Source organism: Asterias rubens, chromosome 21 (assembly GCF_902459465.1).
Source record: "Asterias rubens chromosome 21, eAstRub1.3, whole genome shotgun sequence".
NCBI lineage: Eukaryota > Metazoa > Echinodermata > Asteroidea > Forcipulatida > Asteriidae > Asterias > Asterias rubens.
In genome coordinates, this window is record NC_047082.1 from 6,511,765 (window position 1) to 6,529,424 (window position 17,660).

At 39.4% G+C, this 17,660-nt stretch overlaps 1 protein-coding gene across 1 annotated transcript in view; it reads right to left on the reverse strand.

Moving 5' to 3' along the window:
- LOC117304788 (transient receptor potential cation channel subfamily A member 1-like) overlaps positions 1–4,879 on the reverse strand; it is a 45,457-nt gene extending 40,578 nt beyond the window's left edge. The window contains exon 1 of the mRNA XM_033789397.1: positions 4,664–4,879. Within this exon, the coding sequence (XP_033645288.1) occupies positions 4,664–4,879 (216 nt within the window). The remainder of the gene's footprint in view (positions 1–4,663) is intronic.
- Between the last annotated feature and the right edge of the window lie 12,781 nt (positions 4,880–17,660).

Here is a 17,660-nt window from a genome sequence, read left to right on the forward strand (position 1 = left end):
AATCGGTGGTCAACTTTAGTGATCGGTGATGGCTTTTTGCAATCGGTCAACTTTAGGGATCGGTGATGGCTTTTTGCAATTAGTCAACTTTAGTGATCGGTGATGGCTTTTTGCAATCGGTCAACTTTAGTGATCGGAGGTGGCTTTTTGCAATCAGTCAACTTTAGGGATCGGTGGTGGCTTTTTGCAATCGGTCAACTTTTGCAACCGGTGATGGGATTTTGGGAGATCCGAATTTTGCGCCCGGTCGGTGCAGGCCTACTTCAAAAACTATGATTGTGTAGATTGTGGATTTTAATTGTTGTTATTTTCTAGTTCACACCACCGTGGAGGAATAAATTACACTCACCAGCGGGTTGACTGACTTGCCAAACATTTTTAGAAGAGTACCATTTTCTAACTATGTAAGGGGGAACGCAACAAACATCAAATTAATCAGCTCTTTCTAAAAAATAATAATAATAATAATAACAAAGGGGTATGAGAGGGTGTGCAACCGGATATATGTCCCACAATTGGTTGTCGTCTTCCGGAAATGGTGTATGCCGGGGAAATACAAATAGTTATATTCAGTGAAGGGAAATGTTTTTGAACAAGAGTCTTTTAACCGATAGTTTTGTGTGTTAGGTGAAATCTGAAATCATACAAGTAGCCCCGTGTAAACAGAGCCGGAGGTGAGAACATTATGACCACACAAAAACCGTTTTTGATCGGAAAAACATAATTTTTATGTGCATCATATGAATGGTTTTTTTTAGGACAAGCACAGATATAGTAAAACCGGGACGCACTCAACACGTTTTATAAAAGGCTAGGTAAAGTATTATTCAAATATTTCCTTTTAAACGGAGAGGCATGTATTAATTGAATCCAAAGCGAAAAACGTACTGTATAAAGTTCTTAGGGGGGGCGCAAGGCGAAACAGGTGTTATAAAGTACTAAAGCGGAAATAATACAGGAGCGAGAAATTCTCAACCAAATCCAGTGTCAGGGAGGGTGGAGGTGTTTGGAAAAGGAAAACATGTTGTTGGTGTGGTCTCTCACTGTTGGAGTCATTGATGACGTAATAATAAAAAAAAACATTCACTTGACCAGTTTATCTCATAGTTTATCTCCCAATCATGGAGGAATGTCCCGATCAACACCCATCTCTGGACGTCCCCAGCAGGAGTCTTCCTGTGTCCATGTACTGTACTGTAGTATAGGTATCTTTAACCACCTGGCTGCATATCATTATAAAATTGTTAAACCGTACCACGTTTTAAAAAGAACCAAGCTTTAGTGCAGTGGCTATGGGAAACAATAAATTCACAATACCCAAAGGCGTGGGGACAACTTGAGTGACTGGTCTCACTTCATTGATCATCTGTATGTCTATATCTTCTAGAATTTGGAAATCTCCAGTTCAAATACTTATACAAAAACTAGTGATTTCCTTTTCCAAACTCAATCTGTAAATCTACCGTATCTAAAGTTTAAACTTCTCCTCTGAACAAAGCTAACTTCTCCTTTGAACAAAGGGGCAAAATTTAATTCCCTGAACTATATGCACACAAAGACACACCAACCATGGCCAAACAAAAGCGAATATGTGAGAAATCCGAGTAGGGTCACTTGTCAAACAAAATGAGAGTATTTTGTCACAATTTCATAGAGCAATCATGAAATTCAGAAAAATTATCGGTACAGACTCGTATTAGTTGTTCAAAAAACATTTTAAAATATTTGTATTCCCACACCATTTCTGGAGGACGACAACCAATTGGGACATGGATCCCCTTCCGCACCCTCTCCTACCCCGTTGTTATTTTACATTTTAGAAAGAGCTAGCTCGTTGGATGTTTGTTGCGTCCCCCTGACATAGTTATACAATGGGACTCTTCTATGAATGTATGGCAAGTCAGTCAAAGAAACTGGTGAGTGGCGTATCTGCAAACAAAGGTTTTGAAATAGGCTTGCACCGGACGCAAAATACCATCACCGATTATTATTTGCCTCTTTGGCGTGGCGCCAACGCCAAAGAGGCAAATAATCATCGGTGATACTTGGCGTAAAATGTGTCACTGACCTCATTACTATAATATGCGATGAGTTCCCACGGTCAACTCATTACCATATTGCCCGCGAAAGACGAGACATGTTTACATCACACCACCACCACGGACGCTCAGTGAGCATGATAGGGTCCAAAGGTTGTGATAAGAGAAGTGCATGATTGGACGTCAAAATGAATAATTCATTTACTTCACATCCTGTGTTGATGTCTGACGAAAGATATACATATTCATGAGCTGCATACTAGCATATCAAAGAGCCCCTCCCCCTTAATTTCCTCGTGTGAAAAGGCCTAAAGATACCCTAACCCACACCCTCTCCTACCGATTTGTTATTATTATTTTTTTTTTAGAAAGAGCTAATTAATTTGACAACAATTAATATCCACAATCTACACAATCATCGGTTTTGAAGTAGGCCTGCACCGACCGGACGCAAAATTCGGATATCCCAAAATTCCACCATCGATCCCTTAAGTTGACCGATTGCAAAAAGCCATCACACTAAAGTTGACCGATTGCAAAAAGCCATCACCGGTCATGAATATGCATGACCGATCACTAATACCATCACCGATCATGAATATGCATGACCGATCGCTAAAATGGACCACCGATCGTGTTTTATCACCGATTGCTAAAGTTGATCACCGATCGCATAGGACCACCACCGATGACAAATTTGATCACCGGTTCAAACGACCATCACCGATGATTAAATGTCTCTTTGGCGTTCCATAGCCGTGATGTAAAAGAGATCATTGTCATTAAAACAATCATCTTAGCTCCGGTTTCAAGGCCCTTAGAAATCGCGCGATTTACTCCAGATCAATGGTCTACATTTTGGTTGATTAAAAAGTCCCGTCGTATTATATGGACCTCATCTATGAACCTTGATTAGTTTTATGCACACATCGTTTTTAACTAAGGCGCTGGTCACGTTTAGCGATGTTGTCAACGACCGGTATTCTCACTTGGTGTATTTTAACATTTACTTTGAACATTTTGGCTCATTGGTCATCGAAGTTGCAAATAATAAAAGGGACAAAAACATGGTGCACAAAATAAGTGTGCTTTCAGATGCCTTAAAAAGGCTTCAGGCCTGAAGTCTTTTATAGGATTTAATCATTCGAGTGAAAAATGAATTATCTATTTCTAAAAATCTATGCTACTTCAGAGGGAGCTGTTTCTCACAATGTTTTATACGATCAACAGTTCTCCATTGCTTGTTACCAAATTTTGTATGCAAATTATATTGTGAGTGTTTACCAAACGTGTCCAGTGCTAATTACTGCTTTGGCCGATATTAACATGACGGGCCTACAAAATGACAAAATAACTCATGTGGGATTCCCTCTGTGACTCATTTGTTTAATTTATTATGATATTCTTTCACGAACCAAGATAAATCGTCCATTCACATTTTGCATTAATGTTTTTCTCTTCATTTAAAGGAACACGTTGCCTTGGATCGGTCAAGTTGGTCTTTGGAAAGCATTTGTAACCGTTTTTTATAAAATGCATATGGGTAGAAAGATGTTGTTATGATCCACACAAACATGCCACGAAATTGCACGGTTTTCCTTTTAACTCGTCGACTAACACGGTCGGCCATTTATGGCAGCCAAATTTTTGACTCACATAAATGGCCGACCGTGTTAGTTCGCACAGTAAAAGAAAACCACACAATTTCAAGGCAAACTTGTGTGGATCATTGTATTCTACTTTTTAAATATCTTTCCAACCAAATGCATTTTATAACAAAAGGGTTACAAACGCTTTTTATAGACCAACTCGTCCGATCCAAGGCAACGTGTTCCTTTAAGCTTACATACAAAAAGTAGCAAAATCATTGATTAACACTTGAAGTAAAAAAATTTTGTTTTAAACAATGGAAACTGAAATTGGGTTGAAAAAAAGACATATAATTATTTACTTCAGCAGGATTTTAACCTACGACCTCCGGATAAACGTTCAGGCGCTCTAACAATCGAGCCATGTCAAACGTTTCTAAATAATACTATACCGAATACAGGTACTGGCATAACAAATGGGACCGCCAGCATTAAGGATAGTTGGCTCAGTTGTTGTAGCGCCGACACGTTATCCGGAGATTGCAGGTTCCAAACCCGCTATAGTCAAAGGTTATGCGTTCAAACAAAATATCACATAATTTGACCGATTTGTAATACAATTAAAACTATTGGCTTTACATTTCATGAACAATGCATTGTTAATTTTAGAGTGTCAAGTTTAGGATTCATCCCTGTTATGAATCTGTCGATAAACAAACAATCAAGTATTTGTAAGTTTTATTATCGTTGCCATCATGTATCTCTTTCAACAGGGACTGTTTCTTTACGTATAGTATCTTGACAGCCATTCCGGTTTTTTAGTAAATTTCTACGGTTTTGGTCACTGTAAAAAGACAATCATACCACAGTTTGAACTATGAAGTGGGTACTTAGTATTCAGCCACTCCCAGTACAGTAATGATAGATAAACAATTTTATTAAAAGTAAATAATTATATTAAAAGTAAATAATTATATTAAAAGTACTGTATAGTTATTGTTTTAAGTTTAAGAGAGTAATTAACTGTGTACTTACAGCAGGATGGGGTGTGCCGTCGGTGCTCAATCCCAATGGGCTCCTTGTACCGCGGAAACTTCCATCAAGCCAGCCGCTTCCCTTACTCAAATTCGTCCTCAGCGTAGCATTCGAAGATCCGATGGAACTAATGGATGTATTATGTTTATCGAGAGAAATATTCTCATCAACACTGATCTTGGCGACCTTCGTCCATCTCTTCTTCGTACTTTTCATTTTTAGCGCGTCCACGGTACACCCTGCCGTCAGATATCGCGCAACGACCGCACAGCAACTTCCAAATCACGCTCCGTTTTTTTGTTACTGACAAATTAATCTTTGACTTTGCTGACTCGTGTAGAATGCTTCTACTGGTGATCTACTGCTTGTTTAAATACTGTTGAGGTTCTCCATTACTCAGCGTGGTGACATGACTTTGCGTTTTCGCTCTTAATTGGTCGACGGCATTAGCTTAGCTTTTAGCGTAAGCATCCGGCATGTATTGCTAATGGGTTGTTATCGGTATATCTGAAACACATTTTGTATTCCACTTGAAAGTTAACTCTTAAGGGTCTCATCTACGCTTAAAGTTTCCAGCGCACCGGAAGATGGTGTACCATTAGGCATCTTTGTATAGCAGCAAACAAAAACCTTAAAAGGTTTTTAATTGCTGCTCAAAAACATAATTTTAGCAATAAATAAATTTAGACCATAGTAGGTTTTTTATGTGGATTTCCTAAGTGTATTCTCAACTCAATCTCAATGTATAAGAAAAACATTGTTGATGCATTATATTCAAGTCAATTAACTCATCTGAAACATACTCATGTGATCCAAGTAAATGTAAAATAGCGATATTATTATTATTTGTTTGGCGGTTTCACATGTAAATACGCAATTACAAACAATTTATACGAATAGAATACCACTCTTAAAAAAAAATATGATACGAACAACTGAAGGTCTGACAACACTTAATGTTTATTTTACTCTTTAAATTACGCGAGAAAAAATATCACAGTAAATCAAGATTAACTGTCCTTGGCAATCGGTCCTGCAAGCTGGCGAATATTGTTTTCAATTAAGTTTAAGGAAATTAATATGTTAAATCGAAATATAACGAAGGCGCAATTTCACATTGCTTATTTTATTTGATATAGTGATATTGGAAGCAGAAAATGAAAAAACTTTAGTTTTCAGATCTGGGAGGAAACCCTTCTAAATAAGGTATGTGAGGGCACATCGCTTTGATGACAGTTTTTAAAACTTTTGCCTTACTCTGGACGGCCCCTGCTAACAAAAAATGATGTCCGGCGATTTTAAACAAACAAAAATAATAAATAGGGTACTGGAAACCCAGTTGATTCGAATTGGAATTCTCAGAGTTGACAGATAAAGAAAGAAATAAGCTGACACACAGAAAATGTCATGTTGATGGAGAATGCACACGCCACTTCTAAACCAAGTTTTCTACAATGACATGCCTCCATGTAAACTGATTCAGTTACCGTGGTTACTGAAGACGCACCGTGGTTTGACCGTGGAGGTGATTGATTTTTGCTCCCGGCAAACATGACATAACGTGGGAAGGTAACCAGACTGGAAACTAACATAAGTTCTCAACCTAATCTTCCCGGGAAAGCACCAGCTGCCCGTGAACCAAGCCAACATGCCAAACAATATCGAGAAAGGAAAAAAATGCAAATTATTATTGATTCAAAGTGGGTACAAATATCAACGGATTGCCTGATTAGGTGTTTGGCTTCCTTTAGAAGACATACTTAGAACCGATTGGTAAACACTTTCATGAATAATTAAAGATTTCAGTCTTTGCTTTCTCACAAGGCGAGAAGAGCTGCACGTGCCCCGGGCGCGGATTTGGAAGAGTAAAGTCGAAGTTTTGTTGTTGTTTATTTTGTATTGATGTTTTTTAAGAGGTGGGAGCATGTGGGCCACGCCTCAGGGCCACGAACCCTAATTACGCCACAGCTTCAGTTTGATGGTCGATATCCAGCACGAAAAACATACATACATATCCTAAAATAAGTCTCATTGTCCTATGAACGTTTTACCAGAGGCTGCCCTGGTACAGGTATCCGTCAATAGACTGTTTCAAAGAAAGTGGGGACGTATACTTCTGACGTCACGATGGAGTCAGTTGGTGTATGATCAGTGTGGAACGGTATTTATGGGAACTTGTCTTTATGACCGTAAAGAAGTTAATTATTTAACGAACTGTCCCAAAAAAATTACGAAATGGTGTCACAGGCGTATGCTATTGATAATTGTCAAAGACCAGTCTTTTAACTTGGTGTATCTCAACATATGCATAAAATAACCAACCTGTGAAAATTTGAACTCAATTGGTCGTCGAAGTTAATAATGACATAAAAAAACACCATTGTCACACGAAGTTGTGTGCTTTCAGATGCTTGATTTTCGAGACCTCAAAATCTAATTCTGAGGTCTCGAAATCAAATTCGTGGAAAATTACTTCTTTCTCGAAAACTTCGTTACTTCAGAGGGAACCGTTTCTCACAATGTTTTATACTACCAATAGCTCCATTTACTCGTTACCAAGTAAGGATTTATGCTTAAAAATATTTTGATTAATTACCAATAGTGTCCAGTGCCTTTTAGTTTGGAATAAGTCTAGTCTTATTATGATTTAAGCCAATGACCCAAATGGTCGCAATTTGACTAATCAGCTGAAATTTTCTGTTGTCTTTCTTACAACAAATCACTCAAGGCTCCTCAACCAAGTGTGTATTCTCCATGGGCTGCATATTCCAAAGGGAGCTGAGAAAGACTACACGAAAGTTTTTGGCCCGATGATCAGGGCACTAATGTAAAGCGCATTACATTGGTAATACCCCGTTCATGCACCCATAAGCACTTTTCACACTAATACAGAGCCATTTCCCAAGAAATAAACTTCCGGGAAAATCCCTGGAGTTTTTAACCCCACCACCACCCCAGCAACCGTTCTCACTATCCCAATTTGGTCACTCCTGTGAGTACTATTTCCACGCAGGCAGTCAGCCAAGTTTTAGAAAACTTTCCCGTTTCTTGTATGCCCATCTAGCTGTTTTTGGACTTCATCGTCGGCCCAAAATGCAACTAGTTTCAAAATTTCACCATCACTCCATCGGTTACTTCTACACACCGTAAGAAGTTGAACTAAAATATTTACCGTTAGGTGGCAGACAACAATGTCGATCGAAGAACTCAACTGACTCTGTACAACACAAGTACACCAACGGTCAAGTAAACAAGATATACCATACACACATGGCGTGTGTACGAGAAGGAAGCTTGTTCACGCCAACTATATTCCTAATCCATTCACGTGGTCTATTTTTTTAAATCCTATATTTATTTGTAAACTACAGGTGTAATTCACTTTTATTTTCGTTCCTAAATGTAAACACTTTCAGAAGGAGAAAACAAAAAAGGGCTATTGTTACCGCGCGAATTATTTGGCGCGCTATTTTTGACGTCTGTGACCTTTCGAGATGAATGACGTCTCAACACAGTGGAAGCAAAAGGTGGGGTAAGTTAGACCCGCTTTCGTTCTCACTAGCTGCTTTTCCCGGGAAAAACGTTTTTCCCCGGGGTTAACTCTTTTACCCCTACTCTGAGCAGGGTTAATAATTTCCCGGGAATCAGCTATTTCCCGGGAAATTGTTTGTAGTGTGAACAGATCGACCAAAAGTTCCCGGTAATTTCCCGGGAAATACCTATATAGTGTGAAAAGGGCTTGACGCCGCTTCTACGATGGAAAAATGGCCGAGATCGTGACCAATCGCGGACCAATAGTGTGCCAAACGGGGTCGGATCTCCATGAGCGTGGTTTGGTCGGGGTGGGATCTCTTAGGTCGGGAAGCTGCAAGCTCTCCCCACGCTTATTTTGAACATGTTCAAAATAAGCGTAGCCGGGTCGTGACAAACAAAAAGCGGGGTAAAGTCATAGTGGGAACGCCATTATCGTACAAGCAGCGTGGTAGCATCGTGGTGAGATCTCTGTGGTTGTAATTAAAACGCAGCACCGTCGGCAACCATTTCGAAGTAGAAAACCGCTTGGTCGGCATTGCTCTTGGTATTATCATCAGTAATCGTAGTGGCAGCGGGTCGGAACACTTTTTTACGTAGAAGCAGTCAAGTTGGGCGGAGTCTTCAATTTTCCAAATTGTTCGGTTTTGACGGCGATCATACCCCGACTTGATATTTTTTTTTTAGATCGGGGTGATTGGCATGATCTTTTTAAGGTCAAAGTGCAAAGTGAACGGGGTAATAGACATCGCCACAAGTCGTACTAGAAGCGTACTCGAAGCGTAATTATGATCAGCACCAGCGTAGTGGTATCGTCCTACAGTCTTCTAGGTTTGTGTAACAATGTAGTATGATCATGTACATCGCAGCGGCCATGTATAGAAACGACTGCTTTGTCGGCATTTGTTTAAAGGCAGTGGACACTATTGGTAATTACTCAAAATAACTATCATCATAAAACCTTACTTGATTACGAGTAATGGGGAGACGTTGATGGTATAAAACATTGTGAGAAACAGCTCCCTCTGAAGTGACGTACTTTTCGAGAAAGAAGTAATTTTCCACGAATTTGATTTCGAAACCTCAAGTTTAGAATTTGTGGTCTCGAAATCAAGCATTAGAAAGCACACAACTTCGTGACACAAGGGGTTTTTTCTTTCATAATTATCTCGCAACTTCAATGACCGATTGTGCTAAAATTTTCACAGGTTTGTTATTTTATGCGTATGTTGATATACAGCAACTGTGAAGACTAGTCTTTAACAATTACCAATAGTTACCACTGTCTTTAAGTGTAACCTTAGTGGCATCAAGTCAGCAACGCTTTTGACGTAGAAGCATCGCAGTACAGTCGTGATTTAGTCTTTAAAGGCAGTGGACACTATTGGTAATTGTCAAAGACTAGCCTTCACAGTTGGTGTACCTCAACATATGCATAAAATAACAAACCTGTGAAAATTTGAGCTCAACCGGTCATCGCAGTTGCGAGATAGGAATGAAAGAAAAAACACCCTTGTCACACGAAGTTGTGTGCGTTTAGATGGTTGATTTCGAGACCTCAAGTTCTAAACTTGAGGTCTTGAAATCAAATTCGTGGAAAATTACTTCTTTCTCGAAAACTATGGCACTTCAGAGGGAGCCGTTTCTCACAATGTTTTATACCATCAACCTCTCCCCATTACTCGTCACCAAATAAGGTTTTATGCTGATAGTTATTTTGAGTAATTACCAATAGTGTCCACTGCCTTTAAAAAAGAAATGGCAAAATTGATGGATTTTGACGGCGATTATGCCCCGATTCGATATTTGTTCAGATCAGTGTGATCGGCATGATCTTCGTTAGGTCGTAGCGCTGTGCACGGGGTATTACCAAGTGAACAGTGACTTGCAAAGTCCTTCTCATCAACTTCCGTGCATTAAAGTTCTCCTCACCTAAAAACATCACTTCTCTCCATAAGCCATCTCGCTCAGGTCTCCGCTCTTCCAGAGATTTTTCTCTAGCAGTCCCGAAATAAAAAAAGATCATGGGGTGACCGAGCATTTGCCGCAGCCCTTCAAACTTCCCAACTTAGTGAAGACATTTCTGATAGATGAATAGTTTCAAGACCAAATTGAAAACACGCCTAAAGACACGCCATTTTAAAGAAGTTTTCGACCCGTTAGCGCATTGAGCACCCCTTTGGTGGATATGTTTTGGCGCATCATAAATGTCTTGATTATTATTTATTATAATGGGGGTTTTTATTTTAAAAAAAACCTTGGTGTCCTGGGCCAGCTGAAGGGCCCCGAAAATACTCTCAGCGTTCTCAGCCATTGTGATTAATCTTTTTGAACAAGTTAGTGTGTGTCCGCCATCCCCTAATTCTTTTGTGAGATTTCGCCTAACATTGCAAAGTGACGGCTACAAATAAAAGAACATTACAGAACTTGTTAGAAAAAAACTCAGATTGACATAAATGTTACACTGTCAAATAGTAGAAAACATCCCTTAAAATATTTCTGTCTGAAATGTTATATTTTTTTATGGGAAATAAACAAAGCAAATTTCTCGTTTGGAGTTTATCACTCAGTGAGCGGTTTTATTCAGTTTTTTTTAAAATCGATTTCAAGCACAATGTGTAATCGGGTTTCGCTCTTTTCCCGTGAACCAGTTGGCTGATCGATCTCAAACTTCTACAGGTTTGTCAGTTTATGTATAATGGTGGATTACATATGCATAAAGTGCTTACACTGCCAGCATCAGTATAGTTAGCAAATACTAATCGACTGCCACCAGGAACACGTTGTCACCTACTCCTGGGAATGAAACAGGGTTGCGGCCCCTGTCACAGTTCGTATAAGGATGTAGGCATGGGTAGCATCAACTGCAGGAGCCTGGCTGGTAGAGCAGAATGCACTACCTTCCAAACAGGTGGCAATACGAGGATTCGAACCCATACCCTGATACTGACAACGCCGAGCTGTTTGGTCATGTGAACTAGACCGCTCGGCCATACTTTGGTGTAAACATGGTCAGGTTCACAGTGACATTGTCTCAAACAACAATGTTTCCGTCCATAGTCCAAAGCAAAATCTGTGTTTTATATATCAAATGATTATTATAACTAATTGGGGATCCCCAGACTGCCGCTTCCAAGGTTGTATCATAATTGGGTGTGATCCCTGGCTATACTGTAGTTTACGGTGGTATGGCTTCTGACTGGCGTCACCCCGAACAAAGATATTGACGAATTTAGTCCGCCAACATAGGGCTAGATAGCTCAGTTGTAAGAGCGCCGGCACGTCAATCCGGAGGTCGTTGGTTCGAGTCTCACTCCAGAACATTTTGTCTTTGTTCAACCCCAAATCATTTGTCATTGTCCAACGGAAGATACACACCAAAAGAAGCAAAAACCCTTAACCAATTTTGGCTAACAGGCCCGTCAAACAAGTTTTTCCATCCCCGTTGCTCATACATTCGGTATAAAAGTACCTGCATTTTTATGACACAAACGGCTTTCAATTAATTAAACCCAGTCAGTGTGTTTATACTTAAAATCATTCAATTAGTGCATTAGCCTTGAAACTGCATTTTACTGGCAAGGTGAAATTTCGTAACTTCCTTGAATTGATCATTGTAGACCAATGACAGGGCAGTTTGTTGCATATTTTTGGGATGGTCGTTAACGACTGCTCCCTAATTGGATGTGACCAACAAGTCTGCTGATTCACTGCTACTGTTTACATTTCATCAGACAATCTTATAATATGTTGAGTGAACCTTGAAAGGACGCTTCTATGTAAATACATTTTAAAAGTAAACAGACCTGGAAGAATTAATTATATTTATGGTTTCCGCGTGATATTGATCGACGGAAAGACATACCATTCCCTTGTTAATGTAAAATCAATCTTGCATACCTTTTTAATGGTAATTATTGATTTTGACACCTTAAATTATCTTCTTGACTGTTGTTAAAACATTTCCTTTCTCCATGGTTTGGTAGTATGATAAATAAATTTAACAAATTGAGAGAACTTTGTGAAGAATTGTAACGAATAATGACTCTCCTTTAAAATGACATTAGAAACCATAACATTATTTCGACTTGATTACTCTGCTTTTGCAACGTCATATCGTCATTATTGAGTTGTTTAAGCTATGACGGTACGAGGTGTAATTAACAGTGGTGTTATTTACTGCCAGTGCCTTGTTGTGTAATGAGAACTCCACACTCGGTGTTTAAACACACTGGACACTATTGGTAATTGTCAAAGACCAGTCTTCTCACTTGGTGTATCTCAACATATGAATAAAATAGTAAACCTGTGTTTAAATTTGAGTTCGATTGGTTGTTGGAGTTGCGACATAACTATGAAAGAAAAAACACCCTTGTCACGCGAAGTTGTGTGCTTTCAGATGCTTGATTTCTAAATCTGAGGTCTCGAAATCAAACTCGTAGAAAATGTCTTCTTTCTCAAAAACTACGTCACTTCACAGGGAGCCGTTTCTCAGAGTGTTTTATACATCCCCATTACTCGTTCCCAATTAAGGTTTAATGCTAATAATTATTTTGAGTAATTACCAATAGTGTCCACTGCCTTTAACAGTGGTGTTATTTACTGCCAGTGCGTTGTTGTGTTATAAGAACTTTACACTCAGTGATTAAGAAACAAAAGGTAACGTCGATACCATCGCAATTAGCTTCTGTTGGTCGTTATTTTCTCATTATGGGTTTGGTTGGGTTGGGTTGGGTTGGGTTGGGTTGGGTTGGGTTGGGTTGGGTTGGGTTGGGTTGGGTTGGGTTGGGTTGGGTTGGGTTGGGTTGGGTTGGGTTGGGTTGGGTTGGGTTGGGTTGGGTTGGGTTGGGTTGGGTTGGGTTGGGTTGGGTTGGGTTGGGTTGGGTTGGGTTGGGTTGGGTTGGGTTGGGTTGGGTTGGGTTGGGTTGGGTTGGATTGGATTGGATTGGATTGGATTGGATTGAATTGAATTGAATTGAATTGAATTGAATTGAATTGAATTGAATTCAATTCAATTCAATTGAATTGAATTAAAATGGTTTATTGATAAAAATGTCATCACACCCAGAGGCCGATGTAGTTTCAATAATTTGTTTATGTATGTTTGGTTTGCGGTAACACCATGTGTGTATCTATACTTGCCAGGTAGAGTTGTTCTTAGAGAACTGTCTTGCTTTATTCTCAGTTCTGAAATGAACTTTCCTGCTTTTTAACTATTACCAGGACGGATGGTATAGAAAATAGACTGGAGTATTACTTTAGCTAATAGGATCGTAATTAACTGAATTCTGAATTGGTCTCAACGTTTCGACTAACTTGCTCTAGTCATCGTCAGGAGACCTTGCAAGTAGATACACACATGGTGTTACCGCAAACCGAATATACACATACCTCACCATGCAATGCCTCAAATCCTATATAATAGTTTCTTACTTCTGAATTTGTCATAACTATCGATTTAAAAGTAGACCTCAACCTCAAGGTTTGAAAAACTAACAACATTTCTGCAGTTGACGGCTTGCGTCTCAATGACAAAACATTTGCGTCATTTGTTGGATATTGCTTTGTTTTACCTCCTTGCTGCAACAAAGCAGCAATACAAGACAGAGCTCGTGCACATAATGACGTACATGAGTGGCGACGTCACGAGGCTTTATTCGAATCTTTCTGAAAAGCACCGTAGATTGGTCCCCAAAATGATTGTTTCTTACACACTTAAAATCAGTTTAATCTCATGCGAACTTAATTTACTTATTGTTTAAAAACATCTGAATGAATCTCAGCAAAGATCTGTTGCCGGTCTCCTTCAAGTAGGTTTTTATGCCGTGTTTGAAATGAGATTTCGGTTACGGCCTCGACTGCCACGACAACGTTGGATAATGGGACAGTTTCCTGTGTTGCAGACATAGCCACTGACAAAAGCTATCAAGTCGGACACGGTCTAAGTTCTTTGTGAAATAGACCATGAGCCGCTTCTACAAATCAATTAAAGGCACTGGACACTATTGGTAATTACTCAAAATAACTGTTAACATAACATCTTGGTAACTATAGCAATGGAGAGCTGTTGATAGTATAAAACATTGTGAGAAAGGTTCCCTCTAAAGTCACGTAGATTTTAGAAAGAGGTAACTTCTCACTCAAATATACTTCACATCTGAAGTCTATTGCATCTTAAATCACAGAAAATTGTGCAACAAGGATGTTTTTCTTTCATAAGTCTCTTTAGTGCAACTTTGGTAATGACCACTCTGAGCCCCAATTTTCACAGATTTGTTTATGCATAAAATTGTTTGATACACCAAGTGTGAATATTGGTCTTACAAGGTTGTCCAGTGCCTTTATGATTCATCTATCATACCCTTCAGAGCCAGGGGCCTATTTCAATACTTTTTGATTGCAAAGAAGCGTTATGAAAGCAATTATTGTGGTCTAAGATGGATTCATGGAGGGTTTGATGAATCGATAATGGGAATGATTCAATAATGCACTCCCGATTTCACAAGCGGATTGCTTTCATAGGCCCTTTCCGAAACCACGGCTTCGGCTTTGGATTCAGCTCATGCTAGCTTGGCCCTGAGATGTTTTGACAATATTGCGCGTAGGGCCAACTTTTTTGGGCTTCAGTAACGAGAAAGGACGGAACTTAAAGCCGAATCCAATGAGCCGAAGCCGTGGTTTCGAAAAGGGCCATAGAAGTGGTGCGCGCTGATGCGCGGCAGGTGGAGCATTATAAATTGTTGCAATTACTTGATTGTGCAATTATTGTGCAGAGGAAAATTTGCAAGTGGTTATCTCTCTTTTGTATTTTTTTAACTAGATCTTAAGACCCAGCTCTGGTGGGCTGTAATTCTTTTTTCGATAAATATATGTTACTAGAAGCGTACTCGAAGCGTAATTATGATCAGCACCAGCGTAGTGGTATCGTCCTACAGTCTTCTAGGTTTGTGTAACAACGTAGTATGATCATGTACATCGCAGCGGCCATGTATAGAAACGACTGCTTTGTCGGCATTTGTTTAAAGGCAGTGGACACTATTGGTAATTACTCAAAATAACTATCATCATAAAACCTTACTTGATTACGAGTAATGGGGAGACGTTGCTGGTATAAAACATTGTGAGAAACAGCTCCCTCTGAAGTGACGTACTTTTCGAGAAAGAAGTAATTTTCCATGAATTTGATTTCGAAACCTCAAGTTTAGAATTTTGTGGTCTCGAAATCAAGCATCAGAAAGTGTAACCTTAGTGGCATCAAGTCAGCAACGCTTTTGACGTAGAAGCATCGCAGTACAGTCGTGATTTAGTCTTTAAAGGCAGTGGACACTATTGGTAATTGTCAAAGACTAGCCTTCACAGTTGGTGTACCTCAACATATGCATAAAATAACAAACCTGTGAAAATTTGAGGTCAACCGGTCATCGAAGTTGCGAGATAGGAATGAAAGAAAAAACACCCTTGTCACACGAAGTTGTGTGCGTTTAGATGGTTGATTTCGAGACCTCAAGTTCTAAACTTGGGGTCTTGAAATCAAATTCGTGGAAAATTACTTCTTTCTCGAAAACTATGGCACTTCAGAGGGAGCCGTTTCTCACAATGTTTTATACCATCAACCTCTCCCCATTACTCGTCACCAAATAAGGTTTTATGCTAATAGTTATTTTGAGTAATTACCAATAGTGTCCACTGCCTTTAAAAAAGAAATGGCAAAATTGATGGATTTTGACGGCGATTATGCCCCGATTCGATATTTGTTCAGATCGGTGTGATCGGCATGCTCTTCGTTAGGTCGTAGCGCTGTGCACGGGGTATTACCAAGTGAACAGTGACTTGCAAAGTCCTTCTCATCAACTTCCGTGCATTAAAGTTCTCCTCACCTAAAAACATCACTTCTCTCATCAACGTCCATAAGCCATCTCGCTCAGGTCTCCGCTCTTCCAGAGATTTTTCTCTAGCAGTCCCGAAATCAAAAAAGATCATGGGGTGACCGAGCATTTGCCGCAGCCCTTCAACTTCCCAACTTAGTGAAGACATTTCTGATAGATGAATAGTTTCAAGACCAAATTGAAAACACGCCTAAAGACACGCCATTTTAAAAAAGTTTTCGACCCGTTAGCGCATTGAGCACCCCATTGGTGGATATGTTTTGGCGCATCATAAATGTCTTGATTATTATTTATTATAATGGGGGGTTTTTATTTTAAAAAAACCTTGGTGTCCTGGGCCCGCTGAAGGGCCCCGAAAATACTCTCAGCGTTCTCAGCCATTGTGATTAATCTTTTTGAACAAGTTAGTGTGTGTCCGCCATCCCCTAATTCTTTTGTGAGATTTCGCCTAACATTGCAAAGTGACGGCTACAAATAAAAGAACATTACAGAACTTGTTAGAAAAAAACTCAGATTGACATAAATGTTACACTGTCAAAATAGTAGAAAACATCCCTTAAAATATTTCTGTCTGAATTGTTATATTTTTTGATGGGAAATAAACAAAGCAAATGATTATTATAACTAATTGGGGATCCCCAGACTGCCGCTTCCAAGGTTGTATCATAATTGGGTGTGATCCCTGGCTATACTGTAGTTTACGGTGGTATGGCTTCTGACTGGCGTCACCCCGAACAAAGATATTGACGAATTTAGTCCGCCAACATAGGGCTAGATAGCTCAGTTGTAAGAGCGCCGGCACGTCAATCCGGAGGTCGTTGGTTCTAGTCTCACTCCAGAACATTTTGTCTTTGTTCAACCCCAAATCATTTGTCATTGTCTAACGGAAGATACACACCAAAAGAAGCAAAAACCCTTAACCAATTTTGGCTAACAGGCCCGTCAAACAAGTTTTTCCATCCCCGTTGCTCATACATTCGGTATAAAAGTACCTGCATTTTTATGACACAAGCGGCTTTCAATTAATTAAACCCAGTCAGTGTGTTTATACTTAAAATCATTCAATTAGTGCATTAGCCTTGAAACTGCATTTTACTGGCAAGGTGAAATTTCGTAACTTCCTTGAATTGATCATTGTAGACCAATGACAGGGCAGTTTGTTGCATATTTTTGGGATGGTCGTTAACGACTGCTCCCTAATGGGAGACTTTTTGTAAGCTCTGCCACTAGAGGGCAGCAGACCTACCAGGTAAGGGTGCACAACTCCTATAGCAAACAATGGTAAATGCTAAAAATTCAAAAATACTCAAAAAATATTTAGAAGTCTCTCAGCCTCTTGAAAATTAAATCAGATACATTGTCATACAACTAAACTTCAGATTTCTTCTCAATTTTTGGTAGGTCAGCATTTTGGATTTTTGCTAATTACCCTAGAAGAAACACTCCCAAAAACTCATGCACACCGCTTGTTATCCTTGGGGAACTCGTGTCCAGTACGTCCTGTTCCAGAACAGTTTGGTTTATGCTGGCAATGTGTTATGAAAAACAAAATACAGTTTGGCTAAATCTAAAATACAAAA